General features: G+C 42.2%; 2 protein-coding genes across 3 annotated transcripts in view; both read right to left on the bottom strand.

Moving 5' to 3' along the window:
• CACHD1 (cache domain containing 1) overlaps positions 1-11,532 on the bottom strand; it is a 123,031-nt gene extending 111,499 nt beyond the window's left edge. Inside the window, exon 1 of one of the 2 annotated variants that reach the window (XM_083447976.1) lies at positions 10,529-11,532. In XM_083447976.1, the coding sequence (XP_083304102.1) occupies positions 10,529-10,771 (243 nt within the window). In that variant the 5' untranslated portion in view covers positions 10,772-11,532. Of the gene's footprint in view, positions 1-7,360; positions 7,380-10,528 lie in introns of those variants that run through there. The other variant, XM_083447977.1, reaches the window with a different exon arrangement.
• Positions 11,533-25,300: 13,768 nt separating this feature from the next.
• LOC310681028 (general transcription factor IIH subunit 5-like) lies at positions 25,301-25,803 on the bottom strand. Its single transcript, XM_083448326.1, has one exon. The coding sequence runs from the start codon at positions 25,601-25,603 to the stop codon at positions 25,406-25,408; it is 198 nt and encodes a 65-aa protein (XP_083304452.1). The 5' UTR covers positions 25,604-25,803; the 3' UTR covers positions 25,301-25,405.
• Between the last annotated feature and the right edge of the window lie 168 nt (positions 25,804-25,971).

Below are 25,971 nucleotides of genomic sequence, written 5' to 3'. Positions count from 1 at the left end.
TCACACATATATATATGATATAATAAGGTTTTGGTGTCCTCGGGTGTCTTCCCGTGTAAAAGTTGGGGTGTCTAGGCGACGTTTCGACGAGGTCTCACTCGTCATCTTCAGGCTGGTGCTTTCGGCTTCTTGTTACTGGAACAGAGCAGGATCTCAGTGTTTGAGTTCCTATAAATACTGTTGAGGAGGTGTGGTGTATAGCCTCCAATGTTCTGGGCAGAGAGGAGGTTCCCAGGCTAGTGTGCCTTTTCTTCTTTTGTTCCTTAATTACTTGAGGGATATCTTGAGTGATTTCTTGAGTGATTTCCTGAATCCCACTTAGGTGGGTCATTAGGTGTGGATTAGTTGCTAAAGCCTTCGTGTCTTGAACTCTTGAACTTTGTGAAGAGTTTTTCTGAGAAGATGGCTGTAATGCACTTGGTTGTGCTCTGGCTTGGCTTCGTGTATAGGGGCGAGCCGTGGTTTTGTGGCCTGTGCCAGCCAGATCTGTGTAGGGATTGCAGGGGGGTGCAGCATCCGGAGGTGCCACCCTGGTTTGGCTACTGGATGGTGTCTGTAATTTATCTGTGGAGAGGGTCTGGGTTTGGGTCTGGTGTGGTTGATTGGTGATGGCGTTCTGTGTGCCTCTGGATCTGGTGTCAGATTTTGTGGGTGCAACCAGGGTGGCACCTCCGGATGCTGCACCCCCCTGCAATCCCTACACAGATCTGGCTGGCACAGGCCACAAAACCACGGCTCGCCCCTATACACGAAGCCAAGCCAGAGCACAACCAAGTGCATTACAGCCATCTTCTCAGAAAAACTCTTCACAAAGTTCAAGAGTTCAAGACACGAAGGCTTTAGCAACTAATCCACACCTAATGACCCACCTAAGTGGGATTCAGGAAATCACTCAAGAAATCACTCAAGATATCCCTCAAGTAATTAAGGAACAAAAGAAGAAAAGGCACACTAGCCTGGGAACCTCCTCTCTGCCCAGAACATTGGAGGCTATACACCACACCTCCTCAACAGTATTTATAGGAACTCAAACACTGAGATCCTGCTCTGTTCCAGTAACAAGAAGCCGAAAGCACCAGCCTGAAGATGACGAGTGAGACCTCGTCGAAACGTCGCCTAGACACCCCAACTTTTACACGGGAAGACACCCGAGGACACCAAAACCTGCATTCCTGTACCCGTGAAAATCTACGAAAGCATGATATAATAAGATTTACATACAACTGAAACCAAATCAAACTGATATGTACAATCTGAAAAAGCGGATTTTTTTTATCACGGTCTGTGGCCTCTGATTTTCAGAGCCTGTTTACTGCATGAAATATGGGAGTTCTTTGGGATGATAAGTAGCAGCAACAGTTTGCACAAAAGCAGCTGAATGCCCCTATCTTAAGAGGAGGTTTTCATTACTGAAGTTGTACATGGTTGGAAAGTCAAAGATACACCTCAAAATACAGCGCTGGGACCGAACGACGGGAGCGCACCCCGCACCAGGGATTCGAACCGCCGACCATGCGATTGGCAAGTCCTAGGCGCTGAGGTTTTACCCACAGCGCCACCCGCGTCCCTTATTACACCCATAGAAAACCGTTAAATGTTGTTTAAAATAAAATTCACTTGCATTGCTTGCTAATTCATCAGGACTGACATGAAGCTTCTGGACTATTTGAGAAGAAAATGCCAACCTTGTAAACAGGCCCACAAAAGTTAATATTCTGCCAAAACAAAATTTCCAGCCACCTTGCAGAGGAAGGACGGAGAACGATGTTGCTCTGGTGGCAGCCTGTCACATTTCCATGCTAGACACAGAGGAGGGAGTCTCCTTTCTCTACCAGGCTGCTTGGGTTTCCATGCTGGATGCAGAGCAAGGAAAGAGCATGGAATTTCTTGCCCCCTACGGCCTACCTAAACACACAGCTGCGCAACACTTTGGGACCCCTGGCCAATGTGAAAATGTCCTGCTCCAGCCCTTTCCAGTGGTATGAGGAGGCTAAGTGCCATCTCCCTTGCTGTTCTTGACAAGGACAGGCTGACACCTATGAAGAGAGGCATTCCAGTCTAAACTAGTCACTGACTCATCAAAACATTGATGATATCACTCTCATTGGTTAGCTTGCAGATCCTTGCTTATCCTTTGAGCACTGTGTTTCAGGTGAAGTTGCCTGTGGTGCAAGATCTGCAGTTGCCTATAAACAGATCTCTTCTTGATGCTCAGCCAATCTGCGTATGAAACCCACAAGCATGCAGTATGTAGTCCACGTCCACCTTTTTGTATTGCAAAATTTAGATATACACTGGTATAGTCAAGTGTACACAACCATCTTTGCTTATAGGTTTGTCTCTTCCATACAATTGCAATTAGAATCCTCTGGTCACCTAGAATCATAGAATCATAGAATCATAGAATCATAGAATCATAGAGTTGGAAGAGACCACAAGGGTCATCGAGTCCAACCCCCTGCCAAGCAGGAAACACCATCAGAGCACTCCTGACATATGGTTGTCAAGCCTCTGCTTAAAGACCTCCAAAGAAGGAGACTCCACCACACTCCTTGGCAGCAAATTCCACTGTCGAACAGCTCTTACTGTCAGGAAGTTCTTCCTAATGTTTAGGTGGAATCTTCTTTCTTGTAGTTTGGATCCATTGCTCCGTGTCCGCTTCTCTGGAGCAGCAGAAAACAACCTTTCTCCCTCCTCTATGTGACATCCTTTTATATATTTGAACATGGCTATCATATCACCCCTTAACCTCCTCTTCTCCAGGCTAAACATGCCCAGCTCCCTTAGCCGTTCCTCATAAGGCATCGTTTCCAGGCCTTTGACCATTTTGGTTGCCCTCCTCTGGACACGTTCTAGTTTGTCAGTGTCCTTCTTGAACTGTGGTGCCCAGAACTGGACACAGTACTCCAGGTGAGGTCTGACCAGAGCAGAATACAGTGGCACTATAACTTCCCTTGATCTAGATGCTATACTCCTATTGATGCAGCCCAGAATTGCATTGGCTTTTTTAGCTGCCGCGTCGCACTGTTGGCTCATGTTAAGTTTGTGGTCAACCAAGACTCCTAGATCCTTTTCACATGTACTGCTCTCAAGCCAGGTGTCACCCATCTTGTATTTGTGCCTCTCATTTTTTTTTGCCCAAGTGCAATACTTTACATTTCTCCCTGTTAAAATTCATCTTGTTTGTTTGGGCCCAGTTCTCTAATCTGTCAAGGTCGTTTTGAAGTGTGATCCTGTCTTCTGGGGTGTTAGCCACCCCTCCCAGTTTGGTGTCATCTGCAAATTTGATCAGGATGCCCTTGAGTCCATCATCCAAGTCGTTGATAAAGATGTTGAATAAGACCGGGCCCAAGACAGAACCCTGTGGCACCCCACTAGTCACTCTTCTCCAGGATGAAGAGGAACCATTGATGAGCACCCTTTGGGTCCGGTCAGTCAGCCAGTTACAAATCCACTGAGTGGTAGCATAGTCAAGACCGCATTTTACCAGCTTCTTTACAAGAATATCATGGGGCACCTTGTCAAATGCCTTGCTGAAATCAAGGTAGACTACATCCACTGCGTTCCCTTCATCTACCAGGCTTGTAATTCTGTCAAAAAATGAGATCAGGTTCGTCTGACATGACTTATTTTTCAGAAATCCATGCTGACTATTGGTGATCACAGCATTCCTTTCTAGGTGCTCACAGATTGTTTGCTTAATGATCTGCTCCAGAATCTTCCCTGGTATTGATGTCAGACTGACTGGGCGGTAATTATTTGGGTCCTCTCTTTTCCCCTTTTTGAAAATAGGGACAACATTTGCCCTCCTCCAGTCTGCCGGGACTTCGCCTGTTCTCCAGGAATTCTCAAAGATGACTGCCACCTGAACTCCTGGCAGCATAAGTCTTCTATATACTACGAAGCAGACCACAGCAATGTGTGCCCCAGTGACACCAGATTACACATTTACACACCAGCAGAACAATTAACGTGTTTCTGTCAAACTTAGGGCTAATTAATATTTTAAATCTTGTTCTACATAATTAGAGCTGGGATCCCTTTGTCAATTGTTTTAACAAATCACATTTATTTGATCACTTTCCACCATCATGTCATAAGCCACAGACAAAGCCCGACTGTCTGGTGAAACTAGAATAATTTGACTTTTATACAAATGCTTTAATTCTCTGTAGGCCGAGTTATGCCAATAGATAATGTAGCCCAAAGCACTGCCAAAGACACAAAGCAGAGCAGAAGGAAGGGGAATTTTCCTCCCTCTCATGTTTCCTTTAGCTTCAACAATTTTCCAAGTGTGTAAATAATGCAATAAATAGTAAGGCAGAAGCCTTTAGGCAAAGATGGCCAAGCAAGGCTCTTTGCACCTTTAGTAGCTGTAGAAGAGGAGAAACCTGCAGGTGTTGCTTGCAGGTCAAGCAACACCTGCTAAAATTCCCTCTTCTGCACAACTATTAATATGTACAGGAATCCTATATTTTCTATCTGGTCGTCCTACTTTAGACTAGGGTAGCCAATGTAGCATCATCTCCCAGATGCTGCTCAACTGCCAACTCCTTTCAATCCAAGCCAGCATGGCCAACTGTCAAATATGATGGAAGTTGTATTCCTGCAACATCTGGAGGGCAGCACATTGGCTACTCCTGCTTTAGCCTGAAGTACAATTAATTTGTGGTGTTCCTTGCGGTCAGACACATTCACTTTCATATAAGCAGTTCTGTGTTAAAACAATCTTGGGAATTTTTCTACTCGACAAAACAGCAGCTTTTCATTTGCTAAACCTTCAGCTAGCACAATGCCTCATCCAATTACTAAGTACTCCCAATTTTGAAGTGATCCACTGACCCCTGCATATTTTAAGCCTGTTTTTGCTTCATTAAATACAAAACATGAGGATATTTCGTGCTATGCAGAGCCAAGAAACCTCTTTGACCTTCCCCTCTCAGATCAGGGGTATGCAACACTAGAAACCTATCAAGAGCTGGGGTGATGATGATACACTTACTTTTCCTATTTTAATTATATGGTGTTTAGTGGCCAAAGTACAACAGCACTGTGGGCTGAATACAGAATTTCCCCTCTGCAGCTTTCCCAGGTGCCCACACGTCAATTAAAGTCCAGAGGGAGATATCCAGAGATGTCTCCCCCCCATGGGCTTTTTCAGATCAGGAAGTGCAGGCAGCCTACAGATTTGTTTATTGAAAGGAAAACCAAACACAATTGTCTTTGGCCACTTCCCAATAACAAGGAAAACTCAAAACCTACATAAATTCTAATGTGTCCTAAGAATAAGAAAATTTTAAAACCTATTTCACAAACTTTTTTTTGTAAAATTGGGAGGGCAGATTTCAGCACAGTACTAATTATAATACACTAACATGATAAATATTTTGACATTTTGTAACTTATACTTGTTATGGATGAGGGACAAAGACACATATCTCCAAATACTAAGGTACAGTGGATACATGATGGGGAATGAACAGAATTATCTTAGGAACAACTTGGATAATACATAGAGAATGCATGTAATTGTCTCCTAATTCCCCCCTCCCCAACCCCAAGATTTCCACTGTGATTTAGGAATGGTCTCCTTTGGTTCTTTTCCACTCAATAATGGAGGAAAACAGTTACTTTTCCATCCATCCAATTGGGGGGGTGTGGATTTTAATCAGAGCAACATAAAGAGAAGGCCTCCCTAACACAGTTTTCTATCAAGCTGGAAGCCTCCCACACCTGATTTTCATAACAATGTCCTTTTTCATTTTATAAAAGCATCTCCCATGTAACACCTAGTTTGCATTTTACGACAGGGTCACATACATGCACATTACTCTATTAGCGATTAATCATCATCAACAGTACTTTTATATCCTCCAATACCAAATTCAAACACAATTATTATTCAGAGGAGACCATTTTATATTGTGAACTGCCCTGTGATCTTTGGTATAGAAATTTAATAAATAATAATGACAATTCACACTTTTTGGCCGAGTCTCTTGTATGTAAAATAAGTATTTAGTGTTCAAGTGACGTATACTGTACACATGCATGAACTAGCTTCTCCTTCTTCAAAGAATTCACAAATAGGAATGGCTAACAGTCTTATCCTATGCGTATTTACTCAGAAGGCAGTTTCACTGAGCTCAATGGGTTTCACTTCCAGCTAAAAGTACTTAAGGTTTCATTCCAATTCTGGTAAGGTTATTTCACTGGTCTATCAGGAAACAAATCCCCCAATAATGATATTGCTAGTCACTTCATATTTATTCCAATTTCCCAGACACAAGCAAACAGTTCAGAACCAGCCTACCAGTACAGCCTGACAAAAAGTATAGCAAGATACTAAAATACCTTACAATTGTGGCCAAATTCATATATACCAGGTATACCATTGAAGCCTTAGGATGTTACCTTACACATATTTTTTATTCAGAGTATACCCATTGAAATGAATTGAAAAATCATGTCAATTTCAACAGGTCTACTCTGAGTATGACTAACACTGGATGTGACCCTAGGTATAATGTATTACCTTTTTCTGAGTCATAGCATTTCTCATTTATAAACCACAACACAACTTTTAGAGACTAGGTTAAGGAAAGTATAACTAGCTTTCAGTAAAATACTAAAAAAACCACTACTGATTAAACGTCTATATATTCTAGATTATTTATTCCAGCGAGTACCAGAATATAACCAAATGGTCAAAATGAAGGATCCTTTAGACATTTTGTGTAATATTTGTAACTATGCAAATTCAGACCACACATTTGTTGGTTGTTTAACTTTTTTGATCAAAGACGAAACACATTCTTTGTAAAATGAAAGCCATGCCATTCCATTAGCAATACAGTGGTACCTCGGGTTACATACGCTTCAGGTTATACTAAATGCAAATCAACACATCTATCTATATTAAAAGCCCTAAATCCACATTTCAGTTACAAGTAATTCTGTGTGCCATACAAAATGAAAAACAATCCTGATGTTTAGATCAATGCATTCCTGCTACTAACCTCACTCACTGCGCAACAGATGTGTGTTTTCCCCCACAACTATACATAGGTGCACGTCTCCATATCAAACATGCTTTGGGATGAATTTGTTACATTTATATAAGAACTTCAAGCATTTCACATTAAGGGATATTAGAACTGTAAGAATAAAACACAGAAGACGGAAACATATCAGCAGTAAACGAAAATCCAGGAACAGGAGCAAAAGAATGCTGTAGGAAATTCAGAAACGCCTAACAAAAGTTCTGAATCTTATCATGCTCTCTACTGCACACAACCACCCACTACAGGGTCTTCTGAGGCCGATTGTCACATTGGTTACCCTTGGTTACCCTTCTCACCTTTCCTGCAGCTTCTTCAAGATTTAGAGGTTTCCTTCATCCCTTCTCCCTTTGTGGGGACCATTTCCTGTAGGCGATGGGGGACTGAGGCTGGTTGCTTCTTCACACAGCCTTCATGGGCAATCTTAACTAATTCCCATAGATTCAAATATACTCAAGTCAATCTCTGACAAACGTTTTTGATACGTCATCTCACTGCCACCCCACTCACAGGGAACAGAAATACTGTTTTGCCTTTCAAATCAACTGAAATACAGATAGCCCCTTCCATTCTCTCATCATTGGGTTTCACAAACCTGGGAGTGGCTACCCCCTTTCTTATTTTCACATTGTTCTGGTTGGTGTCACCTCCTTATACAGTCCTGTTACTCCAAACATAATGATGTGAACTATTCAAAGCCCAGAATCACCTATTCAACTTCTCCAACCCCTTCTCTCTCCTTAACTTAATTGTCAGGGAGAACATTTCACTCTCCTTCAGTTCTTCTGATCAATCATTTAAGGCATTTGAAATCAAATTCTACCTCCTTACAATCACAACTTGCAGTCTCGCCCTGATTTATTCTCTCTTCTCTGGGCTTTGTCCTTGTCATTCCCCATATCTCCTTTAGTTGGTCTCTGATTTTTTAGGCCTCCTTCCTGCTGTCTCCACTGCTAGATACCCACTCACAACAATTAGGATACATAAAGGTCCTTCACTGTTCCTCTAGTTTCTTTTTTTACACATTCCCAATTACTATGGACACCTGATGATGTCAACAGGACCATAGGGAGATCTCCTGTATTATACCAGATTTACGACTGCAGATATTTGAGACAACAAACACGCTTCAGTATCTACAGCTAAATTATACATAAAAGTCAACAAAATCACCACCTTCTGAATTAAGTATTTTTACACTAACTTCCTTCTGCAGTAAAGTCTCTGCAGAAACCATGGCAAGCTTGAAACAAATGAAAAACAACAAACTTTTTTTTTTTTTTACCACACTCTTTTTTACCAATCTCTGGCTTTACCGTCTTGATGGCATCTAGCTTCACCCGTCCCAGTTAACAGTAAGACAATATATTTAGTATGGGCATCAAACATTTCTCCTGGAAGCCAATAAACCTTTAAAAGCCACAATTCTTAGTGACAGATACTTAATCGCCCAACAAGCTAAAGAATTAACATGACAAATAATGCATGCAAATGCATTTTTTACATGCCCTGATGTAAAAAAGAAAGAAAGGAAAGACCACTTTACACAAACATAATTATACATAGGCATGTACCAGTAAGGGGGAAGTTCGTAAAATGAGAGCATCTCTTTTAATGGTATAGTAGCATTTTCCTTTAACAGTATTCCCAGAGTCTACAGATTACACACAGGGAGAGAAATGTGCCATCGGCTCTTGTGGGAGAAGAGAAGTGACTTCTAAATTCTCCATAGTTCAGTATATCAATAATTTACTACTATCTACCTTGTTAAGCATAGTCATTTTTAATGTGCTGTTTCTTACAATAAACGAGGGGGAAAGAAACTCTGACAAAAGCCCAAGAGCCCTAGGAGGGAGCCGAAACAATAATATTTCAAAAGATCGTAGAAAGGAGCCAGTTTGAAGAAGATAAAGGGCCATTTGGGCACAGACCCCTGCTGCTTCCATGAAGCGTCTCCTTTTCAATCTGGGAGGCTTTAAAACTGCCTTTGCCACTGACCCTACCTCGCATTTGCAGTGTGTTTGGGGATCCAATTTCACCTTTTGTCAGGGGAGGCTGCAGTTGGTTGCTGTAACACAGCTATTAGCTTCCTTTACAGAAAGCACAATAGTCAAACTGTCATTAATATGCAACCACAAAGGCAGAGATAGACTATAATTGCTAATCATCTCGCTCTTTCTGAACTGGGGCAAATTACCCAGTGCCAGGAAATGCGTTTCAGGAGTTAAAATACTAAAAATTTGTTAAACTGCTTTTTGTGTTTTGTTTTTCGCAAAAAAAGAGAAAACTACACCAATCCTCTCAGCATTTCCATTTATATTTCTGATATATTTTTAGTATGATTCTCCTACCTAGCTGTTGGGTTGAAAATTGGGGGTGGGGAGGAAATTCTAAAATGTTATATAAAAATATTTCAACGGAGGAGCTCTCTCTTCCTCTACCCAGCAAAATTACTGAGCAGTTTGGCAACTTTAAGAGAAAATGTTAATGATAGCTTTAGGATACACTCTTATCCTAATTTACTTGGGAAGAAGGCCCCCAGAACTCAATGAAACTTAATTCCAAGAAAACATGCATAGGATCATCGTCCTGCTAATGCATTTTCTTTTTAAAGAGAACTCTGCCACACACAAAAAGATCCAGGAGAAAGCAGTGCTAGTCAACAATCAAATCTCATTTTACTTGCTTCCAAGTAGTCTGGCTTTAGCTACTAATTACGACCCTAGCGTTAAGTGGCTGGAAGCATTCAAGCTTCTCAAATCTGCCAAAATTGGATTTGTCAAAGATAAGGATTTCCATAGCTACCTCAAAAATGAAGCAGGTCTTTGGAGCAACACACACACACACACACACACACACACAGTATGCAGAAAACCCAGTTCCAAGCCTCCTCCTTCAAGTATCTCTGCCCAGGGGGGCAACAGCCTGAAACCAGCGGATCATGTTTCAACATTCATCGATGCTCTTATATGAAAGGATTCAGCAGCCTGCTCTGATCAAAAGTCTGCAAACGGTGAGAAAACACAGGCTCTTTCTGCCTAACCCGCCCCCCGCCCCAAACAACAACGGTGAGAGCCAGCGTGGTGCTCCACATCGGAGATCTAGCGAGGGACGCCACTAAGCGGGTAAAAACTCCAGTTCCCTGCAAGTTGAGGGGAGGGATGCCACTTTCAAGCAAAATTTCAAGCAACAAAAAGGCAGAGGATATAAACAAGCAGCAGCCCACTGGTGCGGGGGGGGGGGGAGAGGAGAAGGGAGAAAAGGTAGAAGACAGGATTTGAAAAGAGAGCGGGGGGGGGGTTGGAATGGGAGAAAAAAGAAAAGTGGGAGAAAAACAGGAAGGAAAGGATGAAGGGAAAGGGAAGAAAGAAAACCAGGAAGAAGGAAGCGAAGCTGAGAGAGAAAGGAGGAGGGAAAGAATTCAGGGGGAAGAATGCGAAAGAGCGCCGGGGAGAAGGGAAGCTTACCTGCATGGTGACAACCCCCAGCTCCTCCGTGGCCAGTTTCCTCATCTGAGTGGCTAAAACTTGCGCCTCGTCCAAAATGGAAAACTCCGAATCGGCGGCGCTAAGCCTCCAGAAAAGCGCCATGTAGACAACCCAGAGGGGCCGCTGGCCAACGCTGCCCCTTCGCAAGGGGGGAGCCGAGCCGCCGGAGGAGCGGCGAGCCGGCTGGGCGGCCTCTTCCAGCTCTGCCGGCCTGCTCGCCATGATGCGGGGGGCGACTTCTGGAGCGCCCTGGTGGGGACGGTGGCCACCGCCGTGCGTAAAGCGCGGCGCTCAAACTTTCCCGAGCGCCTCCCAAACTTCGGTGTGGGATTGCAGGCGGAGCAGGAGGAGGGCGCTACGCCTCGGGGCTCCGGGAAGAAGCGGCCGACGCCTCCATGCAGGGGCCGCCGAGCGCACGAGCCCCCGCGGACCTCTTTGCAGCCGGAATGGGTCGGCCGAGCAGAGCCGCGCGTCCGATTCCTCCCCGAGACGGGCAGCCAGTGGCTTGGCTCGCCTGCGCTCCAGCTCCGGGGACACTGGGTGCTCTGCCTCGGCTGCCGACTGAAAACAGCGGCGGCTGAGGAGAGCGGCAAACTGCGGAACAGAGAGAGGAGCAGGAGCGGCAGGGCCGGGATTGGAGTCACCGAGGGGGAAAGGGAGGTGTCTGGTGCCACCAAGCTGCGCGCAGGCTCTTGTGCACAACAATGTGTGGATTGGAATGGAGAGTCCGGGAAAGCCTCGCGCGCTCCCCGCTGACTGCTCCCCGCCCTCGCAAGACATTCAGAAACTTTCCAGCAAACACATCCAATCCACATCATCCCCAGTGCAGTTTGTGGAAAGCCGGGTCCTCTCAAAGCTTTTCCAGAGGCGAAGCGTTCACCTGTTGGACTGCGAGAATCTGCAGAACATATCACAGCCCACTGTTCAGAAACTATTGAAAAGTGGGGAGGGAGAACCATCTTTGTTTACTAGCGAATGTAGATCATCATTTTGGATCCAAGCAAATAAATAAGTTCATCTTTAAAGGATCACCCCATCATTTTGGGGAAATCACGTAGCCGGGCTGCTGCTGGGGGTGGGGCAGAACCTGATTTTATTGTGTACTTTCAATGGTTTTTAATAATATTTGTGGATTCCCTGCCCCCCCCCCCCGGCTATGCCCTTGCACCCCATTGTTATTAAATCTTTCGCAGCACCCTTTGTGCCAGACTTCCTTCTAGGAACTTTTCCCTAACAACAGGATACAAAAAATGGTGTTCCCTGTTCTTGCTTTAGCTGGGCTTCTATATATATATAGCCTGGAGCTATAAGCATAATAAATTTAGCTTTGTTTAAAACTATCACTGTTCTTTCTTCCATAAAAAATAACTGCCCTGTATATTAAACCTGGAAACTGCACTGGGATGTTTAATATTCTGTAAGCATATTTCATTTTTGAAAGGTGAACATTTTCAAATGCTCCACACATTTTCACAAGAGGTGGCCTACTCTTGAGAAAACATTTACAAAGCACCAGGGGGGGAAATACAGGCATGCATGTAAAAGTCTAACTGATTTAGCAACAAACAGTGACAGCTTCTGTCTTGGGATGTGCAACTTGAAAGAGAGAGAATGTGATAGGCCAAAACCTCAGGGGGGGGGGACCTCTTAGACATCCAAGTGGTAAAATACTCTCCTGGGGTGTCAGAAAATAATTTGCAATAATGTAGAGCAGCCTCCTTAACCCTTCAGATGTACAGTATCTACTCACTGGAGTAAATACTGGCAGTAATAAATTACCCCACCCTACACCCCAAGCTAGTGTTTTTATAACCAAGTTTGGCAGCCATTGCCCAGCAATAAAATAAATAATTAAAACAGGTTCCCAGTAGCTCTTTCTGAATGTAACACATTTAGTAAATAGTATTATTTACTCATCATAATTATTACTACCTTATTGTGTTGCTTTTTTTCATTGGCCTTAAGGAACTATCTGTGATTCTGTTTTGTGCAACCCTCCTGAACATTAGTTCAGCAGGACCACAGTTCTTAATTTTGTTTCACATTTTATATATAATATTTGGGTTATACTAAGCTCCTCCCTTACCAACCTTTAAGTTTATATTTGGGACTCATTTCAGCTTTCAAGTTAGTTATGAGAGTTCACTGAAAGCCATCCTTAACTCCCCCACCCCACCCCTGGGTTATATGAGACTATAATCACAACAAAGTTCATCTGGATTTGGGCCAATGCTTATAACATAGGGATGGGCATGGTGATGAGAGGACACTTGCCTGTAGCTGTTCATTTGAGAACATTCCTTCAACAAAGAAATGTTTTGCTATAATTTATTTCTATTGCAAACCACAATGTTACATAATTTCTAAGTATATGGAACTTAAGGTTGCCACCCATCCCTAGAAAATTGGGATCATCCCTTTTTGGGGACAAAAGTGCCCCTTGTTCCATTTGGACTTCAAGTGGGACACCTTCTTCCCATATTTGTGCTCCTCCTCCTCCAAACTGCAGGCACTGGGTGGGTCCAGTGGGAGGAGAAGAGCAAGAACCTGAGTGGGAGGCAGAGAGAGCACATTTTTTCTGCAGGCAGAGAGTGGGTCTAGCAGAGCAAGGGAGGACCTTTGCACTGCAGGGGCCTGTTACAGTGGAGTCTTGGGTTTGCGTGGACAGGGGTGTTATGGCGGATGGGTCACAGGGTGAGAGACGGGGTTTGCAGGAGCCTGTTCCATCCAGTGGGGGAGGAAATAGTTTTTGCTGTGGCAGAGGGGAGGAGAGGGTCAAAGAGCAAGAGAGAGGGGATTTGCACTTTGCATGGGCTACTATCTCCATCTTATCCTCATTCTGAGTAAACATGCGGAAGTCTACCTTACATTCACTTGAATGCCACTCCTTACTAACAACCAACTAATTGATAAACTTAGATCGAATTGTCTGATACCAGGAGCCGTTTTAGCTGTTTAACACATTCCCTCTCTACTATGTACCCCTACACCTTTGTTTGATACATTCCCTCCCTGCTAAGCTCCCCTTTACCAAAGTCCCCTGAAGTGCATTCTAAGTTCCTGTAGTCATAGGAATAGATTTGTGAGATCTGTGTTTCCTTATTAAGCCATAGTTGTGAAGAGTTAGCTGGAATCCTATCCTCTGTTTGGATAGAGCTCAGAGTCACCTTGGGGTTCTCCATTAATTTAATAAGAATGTTTTCACTTACACCCAGTGGCGTAGCGTGGGGGGGGTGCAGGGGGGGCCGGCCGCACCGGGCGCAACATCGGGGGGGGGGCGCACTCGCAGCTCTCTGCCCCTACCTGGCTCACTTACTCTTTCTCACTGCAATGCTGGCTGTGCGAATCCGATCCGAGCCGCCGGGTCGCCGCCCACTGTGGAGGGGAGGGTGCCAGGCGTGCAGTGCGGTGCGGAGAGAGAGTGAGGGACTATCTGGGGAAGGGACAGTGCAGTGGGCGGGGGGGGCGCAAATTACTTGCCTTGCCCCGGGTGCTGACAACCCACGCTACGCCACTGCTTACACCACCTTTTCTTTTTGGCATAATGCTGTGCCTTCACCAGCACAAACATGTCACTATGCCAACATCGATTCACAGGGCCAGTATATATTCTGCCTCTACTTTACAGGGGGATTTAGGAGTGATCCTATCCTCAGCCAGCAGGTGTAACTCAGGATTGAGCAGTAAGCAGTTTTGTGCCAGGAAAAATTGAAACCTTATTCCTTCTCTTCAAGATAGAATTGCCATTCCATGAGATCCAGACCAGACCCTGCTTAGAACATACTTCTTCTAAAAATAGGGGATATCTTATATCTGCATTAAAGGTACAGTGATATTTCATTAACAATGAACACAGTTGCATATGGCATCCCCTATCCCCCCCAACTCCCTTTGGTTAATTCTTTCAATTAGCAGTTCAGTTGATTGTTGCCAGATAATTAAAATGGCAATTCATTGATTATTACCACAGAATTAAAATTACAATTATATATGTATTTCAACAGACTTCTAAATTGCATAATATGGGCTCTTTTAGACTTAATTAAAACAACAAAGAGTTGCAAATGTGGATAGATAAATTCCCAGCTGGTTTTCTTTCACTTCTCCCACAAATAGGATTAGAATACTTATCACTTGCTCTCCAGTTCAGATTTTTATCACAGATTTTTAGTTTTGCTAGCTAATGAGAACATGAACTAATTATCTCCTCCTTAAACATACCTGGCCGTCCCCATTAAAAGTGAATGCAAAGCACAGCTTTCAGATGCCATATATAGACACATCTATATATTTAGATAGGCACAGAGGCACAGTTTGCAGATGTCATCCTCATTCACAGCTGCAATGAAAGACAAGGAATGAACCATGTAAGCTGCAAGGTGGGTCTTTTAAGGCTGCAATCTTCCTCCCATTTATCCAGGAAAAAGAACCACTGAGCTAAATGGGATTTATTTTGAATAGAAATATATAGGATTGCACTGTGAATATATACTTAGATTCAGTATGCATCAGGTAACACAAGGGTGAAGACAGTTACAGCATATAGAATGCAGGGGCTGGATTTAATGTTTTCCAGTGATACATGTCCAACCATTCTTCAAATCTGCCCTGATTCCCTAATCAGAGGAGGGTATTTTTGGTGATACAGACCAAATAACATCAGGCACAGCCAGCTTCTACTTTGAACTTGCGAAACCACCCCCACCCCTGGCGTTTAATAATGGAAAGCAATAATACAGTTCAGTTTTGGAGAGATTTTCTTTTCTATTTATTTTCTTTTTTGCAAGTTACAAGCAGACTTTGGCTGTGCCTGTTGCTAATTGGCTCGCTTCCCTAATCCCCAAACAAGTTTTGCTTTAAAAAGAGTTTAATTTGCTCCATTCGGTTTCTGATATGCCACATACCCTCCAAGTGTCCTGATTTTCCAAAGTCCCGGAATTACGAAAGCCATCCTGGCTTCTGATTAGATCCCGAAATGTCCCTGTTTCCCCCACCAGTGCCACTGCTGCCAAGCTCAGGGAGGAGAATGAGCCAGCGCTTGTCCCAAACGGCAACAATGGCGGTAGCAGCGGCCTCAAGGCAGCATCCTGTTGTCTCTCCGTGACCCCGCTGCCAGCCTCCTCCCTTGGACAGCTCATAGAAGCTGCTGGAGAGTGGGAAAGGAGGAGGCAAGCTTGCGGCCGCTGCCGCCAAGGCCCAGCCCCAAGTGAGATGCTAGCTCTGAGAGGCAGAAAGAAAGGAGGAATCTTTTTTTTTTAAATATTAAAAACACTTTCTGTGTCTGTGTCTAATCTTGCCCCTTTCTAAGATTCATTTACAGTGGTACCTCGGGTTACAGATGCTTCAGGTTACAGACTCCGCTAACCCAGAAATAGTACCTCGGGTTAAGAACTTTACCTCAGGATGAGAACAGAAATCGTGCGGTGGCAGCGGGAGAACCCATTAGCTAAAGTGGTACCTCAGGTTAAGAACAGTTTCAGGTTAAGAATGGACCTCCAGAATGAATTAAGTTCCTAACCCGTGGTACCACTGTATGGCGTGTGTTTTTCTTTTTGTATATCTACCAAAGAATAAAATAAAATAAAATTGGGATTAAGGGGTTTCCTCAAGACGGTGGAGGGCATGTGGGCTGTGCCTCGCTGGTGGTAGTAGCAGCGGCACTTGTACTTCTTCTGATAGGAAATGCTCCGCCGAAGGAGGGAACACAAAAATATGGGGGTTGAGGAGGAGTTGGAGGAGTGAGAAATGTCCCTACTTTCATCTGAGGAATGTTACCAGGTATGTATGCCCATAATGTCTATGGTTATCGAGGATGTGGCCTGAAGGCACATGAAGCCACCAGCTAATTAAACTCAACAGATCTACTGGTCAGTGCTTGGAGAGGTGACCTCATAGGAACCACAGGTATGCTACTCTGAGTTCAGTGATCACACAAAGCTGGGAAATGAACACAAGGACATAAAAATGTGTGGGAGGTTTTTTTATTGCCAGGATCTCAAAATCCCCCATCTTGGCTTCAAGGCTGCTGGCATCAACACAGAAACACCTATATGTTGTTCCACTCTCTAATGCCCTTTTCATGCCCTCTTTGTGAATCCAGTACTTCTCTGATAATGGGAGCAGCTTCTAAGCCAATATGGGGAGGGGGTATTTTTGTTTATTACTATGGAATGTATTATTGTGTTTTTATACTGTAAACTGCCCTGTGGTTCTTGGATGAAGGGTGGTATAGAAACGTTAATAATAATAAGCTGTTCATCAGCAATATCTACTATACAGTAAATGTGAGATGGTTTTTGACTGTGCAACCAGAGAAGACAAAAGGAACAGCTACCAGCCTTGCTTCCACTGTCGGAGGCAGTATGCTTCCGAATACCAATTGCTTGGAATTTCAGGTGAAGAGAGTGCTGTCTGCACTCAGGTCCGGCTTGCAGGCTTCCTATGAGCCTCTGGTTGGCCAACTGTGAGAAGAGAGCGCTAGACTAGATGGAACCTTGACCTGATGGAGCAGGGATCTCCTTATGTGTTTGTGTTCCTAGAGAGCCGCAATAGTCCAATAATCATAAACAACAGTTAGAATTACAGGACTTTCACCATTTTAAGAAATCAGGCTGTTCCTTGAGAGTATTGTTATAAACTGAATTCGATTGAGATGTGCAGCCATACCTCTCTTTTTGCTACAAACAAGGGGAAGAGAATAATGTGGGAAAGAAAGAAGGCTTGAAAGAAAATCTCTTGGCACATACTGAGTATGAATTACAATTAGCTTTTAGATGCTGTGTGAAGTTGCCTATGTATTGCCCGTGCTATGTTTTTGGTTGATGTATTGTGCAGCAAGGACATAGAGTTACCTTTGAGTGTACTGAAAGATATTATCAAAGTCAGACAGTTAAACTCCCTTAAGTCCTACTGATTTCAATTGGGAGAGGTTTAAACTTGTTTAACTCTTTTTCTGAAATTCATGGGATATAAAATTGTTTATATATTTTCTAAGCCCCACATCATTTAAAATACTGTATGCCACATGTCTTTTTATACCCATTCCAACCTGGATGCTACCAAAAAGTCCCCCTAAAAAACCAGCAACACTGTAGGACTTGGGTTGAATGACAAGCAAAACAAAATTAATATTATATGCGTACTAGTACACACTTTCTCCAAATCCCCACATTGTCTATTGGTACCATCAACACAGGCAGGAGAAAGTCCCAGCAGCTTGCACATATCAGGTGTACAGAATAAAGGTACTGGATACAAAACAGAGGCACCGCAGATTTGTGTCACTAAGACCAAGAAAGGCACACGCAAATTCCCACGTTCTTCTCTAGATAACAATAATTATTAGCCAAAGCTACAGTGTTAGTCTTGGTGCTGTGCCAGACTACCACATAGGTCAGAAAGGCATTAGCAGCAATAACAATGACTTGCTTAGCAACTTCCTCCAGGAGGAGAAGGCTTCGAGTGGGTTGGCTTATGAATGAATACCAAAGTTTGGTCAGGACTGGGCAGTCATAGCATTCTAAAAAGCTGCATTAGATCCCACCAGCAATGCTGACCACAATTCAGTTGTGTAAAGAAGAGTAAACTTAATAATAAAAACAAAGGAGAAGTGAGACAATATTTTTGATGTGGCATGAATAAATTGTCCAGCATATGTTATAAAGTAAAAGTGTTTCATATTAAAAACTAATAAAAATATTTTTAAAAACTAAATATTTTGTTTTAAAATATTTTATTTTAAATAAATAAATACTAAATGATAACAACTAATCATTCACACAGTAAGACTAAAGGAAACTAAATTATTTGTTTCTAAGTAACTGAAAGTGGACCATACTGTTGTTTTAAAACACAGTTTTTGGATTCAACACACATATAATACAGAGCTACAAGGCAGATTATATGCCTAATTTTAATGAATACAATAAAGACAAAATTATAATAAGACCAGGGTTTTCTTCAGCCGGAACTCGCCATTGCCATTCTAAGACACCAAGGGAGGTGTTTGTGGTGAGTTCTAGCAACTCTTTTTCTAGAAAAATAGCACTGAATAAGACATTATAAGACAAAATTAATTAAAACAAAATATATGTGCCTACCTTGTGAAAGTCTGCATACTGTAGTGGTTAATTTGTTGGGCTAGGACCAGGGAGACTCAGGTTAAAATATCTGCTCATGCATAAACTTTAGTTAGTGATCCTGGGTCTATCTCCAGGATGAAATGAGGTGGTTGTGAAAAGCATGGCAGTTTGGGATATAAAGGCCTGGGATATAAAGACCCTAAGCTGCAAACTAATTAATTCTTTAGAATTTTATGGAGAAAAGGACAGAAAATATAGTCCAGATCATCTCATATTCTTTTCTACTGGAATCCATGGAATTCATCTTTTCCTGTTTTGTGACTAATCAATATATTATGTAATAGGATTAACAGAGAACAGAACTGAAGTAAAAACAGATGGGATAACACAATTCTGAAACAGAAAGTTTATAGAAGCGAAAGACACAACAGGGCAGGTGGAAGCATGCCAAGACTGAGACACAGTGTGTCTGAAGAAAGAATGTCATACAATATATAGTTTGGCAAGCAGAGAAGAAATTGTTTGGATTGAAATAAAAAAGAGCAAAGGAATGATGATAGGAAACTATTATGGGACCATCTGGCTCAGATAAAAAGACGTCCAAAGTATTTCCACAGATAAGGGAGACTACGAAGAGTTCAAGACAGGCAACAGACGATTTCTAGATCTGGACTGGGACGGCAATAACCTATGATGTTTTATTTTATTCCTCAGCAGTGTTGCCTCTGTAATGTTTTCCAGCTTTTCTACAATGCAAGTTATACAACCTTGGCAGTATTTTAAGGTTATAAAGATAGCCTGGCCCATCAGAAATGAAATGCTCCATTTTCTATGTTCTAGGAAGAAACACAAGAATGTGCACTGATAATCTCTTGTTCTGTTGGCTTGCTTCAGACAGATCTCTATAGATACCTAACAATTCACGCCCTCCCACCCCTGCCAGCTACGGGGTTGGTCCATTCCAAAACAAGTTCTCCTGCACAACTCCAGTTTGAATGTTAGAGCCATATATCCTTGGTTCTGTTTTGGGTCCTTTCAACTTCAGGGGCCTTTAGTGCTAATTCACCACAAACAACTGGAAACAGATTTATTAAATGCATTTCCAGTCTGCATTTTTAGGGCACATTGTTCTTGTAAAGCAGCTTACTATATATATCATCAAAACACAACACCACTATTTAAAAAAATACCATTTCAAAGTTCTAAATGATCAGCGGTTAATATTTCTCAGTACAACACATTAATTAACCAAAGAACATAACCATAAAAATGCAAAATATAATTTTAAATTAAAAGCCTATACCAGTTAGTAAAATAACATTTGGAAATATTTTTATTATAGTCCATGTTTAACTAATTTCCCATCCTGGGTTGGGGGGGGGGAATAACTGGTATAGGCTTTTAATTTAAAATTGTGCACAGTACACAAGGCTATTCAAGTTATTTTGGCACCTGAGACAGAAAGCACACCTTTCCTTCTATGGAATTTTGTTTTAAGGTAAAGGTAAAGGTACCCCTGCCCGTACAGGCCAGCCTTGACAGACTCTAGGGTTGTGCGCCCACCTCACTCAGAGAGGCCGGGGGCCAGCGCTGTCCGAAGACACTTCCGGGTCACGTGGCCAGCGTGACATCGCTGCTCTGGCGAGCCAGAGCTGCACACAGAAACGCCGTTTACGTTCCCGCTAGTAAGTGGTCCCTATTTATCTACTTGCACCCGAGAGTGCTTTCGAACTCCTAGGTTGGCAGGCGCTGGGACCAAACAACGGGAGCGCACCCCACCGCGGGGATTCGAAACGTCGACCTTTCGATTGGCAAGCCCTAGGCGCTGAGGCTTTAACCCACAGCGCCACCCGCGTCCCTGGAATTTTGTTTTAAAATACAACAAACAAATACATTACTTTTTGCTGCCTTTCCATGACAACCGAAATCAGCTGACTGAGGTGACCAGTCTGTCTAATAGTAGGGCCGGACCTAATTAACCCAAAGGCTCATCTAGCCCATTATCTTGTTCTTACAGTGACAAACCAGATGTTTCTGGGAAGCCTGAAAGCAAGACCTGAGGGCAACAGCACACTCCTCACTTGTGGCTCCGAGCAATGGGTATTCAGAGGCATACTGCCTCTGACAGTGAAGGCAGAACAAATCATGTCTAGTAGCCACTGATAGCCCTGAATGTATTGGTTTGCTTCTGCTGTACTAGGAAAAACAAAATGGGAAGCCTAGGCAAAGCAATGCATCAGCCACCACATCATAAACTGCATCACAGACCACTCATCATCTCAGGTGCATAAAGAGATCTTTGCTGATTCACACAGGACAGGCTAATGCTACAAGTGCATATACTCAAGAAAAACTATCACAGGACTTAAGCAGTAAGATAGAAAACCCTAGAACATAGTAGTTTGGCAGTGACACAGTGCCTGAAATCTTTGTGATAACAAAGAATAAATTATATCTAATCTAGAAAAAAATAGCTAGTAAAGAAGTAGTCTTGCTTCCACAAAAGCCAGCTGATCATCATTTGATTGCATCTTGTGATACCATTTAAAAGTTCTTAATGTTGTCTTTGTGAAGAACGGTTTGAAGGGTGTTTTTAAACCCAAGCTGAATAATCTGGGAGAAGGGGAATAGCAGACTTATCACAACATGTATTACAAGAACATATGGTTTTTTCCCAGGCAAATAATAGTACTACAGTATTTGCAGGAAGATGTGACTAAGAGAATGAGCAGGCTGCCAAGATCTTCAAGTATCGGAGCTGTTATGGCAAGCCACACATTTGTGTACTGATAAGGAGAAAAAACCAGTTCAGAAGTTGCATAATATTACTGGATAATTAAGTAGGCTTATGTAGCCAGGGCTCATTACATGATCTTGCCATACTTTCTCAGTTCCTCACAAAGCAGAATGAAATAGGTGGGGGGAAAGCACTGAAGCAGGTAAGGCAATCATAAGGTTTTCAACAAATAATATGTGCGTGCATTTGCCACAGTAAATAAAGCTACAGTTTTAAGCTCCGGACCCTGTGCAATATTGTCCCACCACTATAAGTTAAATATGGTTGTGTAAAAGATATTTTCTTGCTAATTTTTATGTTTCCATTCTTCACAAAAATCTTCTACTTGCTCATGTCTCTGTATCCAACATTGGACTGTATTCAACACTGAAGCTCTGCTTGTGCATCAGGACTTCCATGTGCATAACAGACCTGCTGCTGTTGCTCTTGTCCCAGCTACACCCACATGCTCATGCATCTTAAAAAATCACCTTCAGACAGTTGTGGGGGCCCCTCCAGAGCAAAGTTTGGGGGGCACTCAGTGGAAGGAAAGGAAACATAAATTATGTTGCACCAGTGGAACTTCACACCCTGAGTGTTTCCTTTGGGAATTGTCACACCATATCATTGAGAGGAGATACAAACAATGTTTATTGACTAGTGGAAGACACAACTGATTAGACATCTGGGTGTCTCTTCTGAATGAGATAAATTGGGAGGGATGCATTATAATCCCATGATTAATAACATTCAGGAAGGTCTAGAAACACAGAAGGAAGGAAGATATATTGGTTTGCAAAGATTTATTGAAAGAAAATGCATGTAATCTCCAGACCTCTGCTTTTATTCCACATTTTTGAATGATAATGCAGGAATGTAAGGTGAGAAAATGGCAAAAGGTTGTGGATTTTTGTAAAATGGAAAATGGCAAATGATTCAAGGGGAGAAAAACAATTTTAAAATAAGCAGAGTCAATTAGTTTTTCTGCAACTTAATAGTTATATTACTATGCAGCTCAATTATTAGACTTACTAGAGTGCATCAGACAAGATAATTAACACCACTATTATCTTTTGAACAGCAGACTATTAAAATGCCCCTGAACTATTTACCCTGGGCAAGAGAAAAAGAGCTGAAAATATAATTGTACAGTAATGTTATAGTAAAAGTAAATCTGCATGTTTGGAATAAATCAAACCTCCTGCCTGGCAGCAGGATAGTGTAGTATAAAGGAGCGGATAGCAGTTTATGAACCTCTAAGGCACAGCCCTAATTGGAATAAATTGGAAGAGAAGCTAAAATATATCCATGGGAATCTTATAAGTTGGAGGAGATGGGAAGTACATTTGTTGATCACTGGGAGCTGTATAACTTGAGAAGACTACAGCATTAATCAAAACTAATTTAATTTACTTTTGGAAAATTAATAGAAATAAAAAATGAACAGAGATTATCCATTTTACGTACTGAACTGAAAGAACACTACAGAAATCAAACAAGCAAATACTGAGAAGAGGAACAGTCGTTAAAATAGAGAGCAGCAGAGTCAGTAGGGATAAGTTATATAAAAATATTTAAAATTAATCATGGAATTTTCTTTTCAGTAAGATTATTACTGTTGAATGTAATGCAGACTCTCAAGAAAAATCTTCCAAGAAGTATGTGGAAATATATTTGGAAAGCAGGTGTCACCAGTGCATTATTAACCTGAGTGAGAACTACTTTAAAGGTGCTTGCTTATTGATACTGTGAGCATTGAGGAAAATCCTAGTGTTGCAATGCTGCAGTAGTCATTCGTACTGGTAACATATTTTTTAAAAGATGCGAGATGACTTATATAGAAATAAAAGTAGAATTAGTTAATGTTAAAGAGCTTGGATTTGAACACAAAGTAGAACTAATATGTATTGTAATTTATTGGCAGCTGTTATTATTTTGGTTGCACAACTTTCTGAGGGTGGAGGGGGAGCAGAAAGCCAGACAGTCAAGAAAGTCAATGGAAAATATAACTTGGGTGATGATTAGCATGTTACATTACAGAAGATAAGAAATGCATGTTACATTACAGAAGATAAGAAATAAAGTAAACTGAGATCATGCAGGGGATGGTTTGCAGTTTACTTTGCTTATTTCAGATAGGAACAATGGAAGTGGAACATTTGAACAGATATGCTGCAGCAATAAATAACTATGAAGAACAGATCAGAACTATGATTGTAGAGAGTGGTATATTTATGCACATCTCATATTATCTGATTAGATTATGGGTTGTATTTGGTGCTAGTCTTACTCAAAGTAAACTCCTTTAAAACCAATGAAACCAAGTTATTGTTTGTTTATTATCCACACTTCACCCTAAGGTCCCACGGCATGTTATAGCATTAGAACACAATATTAAAACAAAACAACTTACAATCATAAAAAGTAGGTCCCGGAACCTTACACATTAATAGCAATAAAGAAATGGGCAGAGATTATCCATTTTAAGTATTGAACTAAGAGGAAAATCACAACAGTCATATACATTAATTTCAATGGTCTCTTCTGAGTAGGACTAGCATTGGATACAATCTGATCAGCCAAATTCAACTAAATAGTTGTGCCGGTGGGAACCAGCTCAATGATTCCCACTTACACAATGGAGCATCCACACGCTCTCCTCCACATACGTGCCTCCTGCCCACCCCCCAAAATCAGCTCTGGGAGGTCAGGAAAACCTCCAGAGCAGCATATGGGGGAGGACAGAGGAAGATTGTTCCATCTGACAAGCAGAAATGCTTGCACCGACGAAGCAATCAGAATAGCGTGATGTGGAATTTCTCCCTAGATGTATTTAACATAGGGCTGCCATGCGGCTTGAATTTCCCAGACATAGCCAGGATTCGGCCCTCGGAAACAGAGTCTGGGTGAAAACTGCTGAAATGTCCGCGAAAATCCGGAAGTATGGCAACCCAGATTTTCACTTTTTGAAATACGGCAGCCCTAATTTAATATACAGTGGTACCTCGGGTTACATACGCTTCAGGTTACATACACCTCAGGTTACAGACTCCGCTAACCCAGAAATAGTACCTCGGGTTAAGAACTTTGCTTCAGGATGAGAACAGAAATCGTGCTCCGGTGGCGCGGCGGCAGCGGGAGGCCCCATTAGCTAAAGTGGTGCTTCAGGTTAAGAACAGTTTCAGGTTAAGAACGGACCTCCAGAACGATTAAGTACTTAACCCGAGGTACCACTGTGTATATGTATTTTCTTTTGTAATTTTATGGTATAAAATAAAAAAGGATTAAACAAATTTATAGAAGATAAGGCTATCAATGACTTCTAGCCACAATGCTATGTTCTACCTCTACTGCTGGAGGCAGAAGGCCTCTAAATACCAGCTACTTTGAATTGCAAGAAGGGAGAGCACTGTTGAACTCAGGTGCTGCTTGCTATGACAGTAGGATGTTGGACAAGATGGGCTATTGAATTTTATTACATCATGGTTTAAAATTTTCGTAAGCTGCCCACTGGCACTACATGAGTGGGAGAGAAATCACTAAACAAATACAGTGGTACCTCTGGTTACAGATGCTTCAGGTTATAGATGCTTCAGGTTACAGACTCCGCTAACTCAGAAATAGTACCTCAGGTTAAGAACTTTACTTCAAGATGAGAACAGAAATCACACAGCGGTGGGAGCCCGCATAACTAAAGTGGTACCTCAGCTTAAGAACAGTTTCAGGTTAAGAACGGACCTCCAGAACAAATTAAGTTCTTAACCTGAGATACCACTGTAAAATAAAATAAAAATACTGTACCTTTTGATAGCTCCTGTTTTTGCTGGAACTGAAAAAAGACGGGTTAACTGCATCCTAGTGAGCCACCATAGATAGCTGCTAGATTTTGTTTGTCTTGATGGATCAGAAGTTTATGAAAGGCAGATTCAAAATACTTGATTTTCTTTTTTTTAGACATTATTGATTGCAGTTCGACACAGACAATTTCAGTCTCATTTTCTATTTTTGTGTAATAGGGAAAGAGGTCTGGTCCATTAACTCTCCCATTCTCTCCTGCAGGAAGGAAACCATCTCAGCTAACACAAAGTCTTGTATGCTGAACTTCTCCCTTAGGGTATTTGACTCATCTAAGTACAGCAGAAACTGCTTCGTGGCTGGGTCACATTCTATAAGTATTCCTTTCAAAACACTCACCATCTTCCCAACAGATTTTCTGATTTGTTTTATATGACCAGCAACATTGCCTTTTGATATTTCTATGAGATGAACACTGATGCAGGACAACACAGGCTGTTAAAGGTCTTGGGGCACTTCTGTAACAGCAGGATAGGGTCTCTCCACACTGATTAACCAACCAAAATTTACCACTGCAATTCTCCTTGCTTAATGCGTCTTGAAATGCCTGCTGAAAGATCCATTCAGCATATGAGTTCTTCCTTCACATGCTGCCATTAACTGCTGTTGACTGACATGGGAGTGTCAAGCAGCAGCTGTGTTCCACCCCAAATTAGGTGATATTACTGTACGGGTAGATATTTTATATTATAATAAGCTTTTGTCAGTCC

This window comes from Podarcis tiliguerta, assembly GCF_965153285.1.
Source record: "Podarcis tiliguerta genome assembly, chromosome: 6".
Lineage (NCBI taxonomy): Eukaryota > Metazoa > Chordata > Lepidosauria > Squamata > Lacertidae > Podarcis > Podarcis tiliguerta.
The sequence above is the reverse complement of the archived record's forward strand: the minus strand, read 5'-3'. Positions and strand labels throughout refer to the sequence as shown.

Coding starts and splice junctions, on each gene's coding strand:
- LOC310681028 (XM_083448326.1), bottom strand. CDS start 25,603: ATGGTGAGTGTTTTGAAAGGAATACTTATAGAATGTGACCCAGCCACG.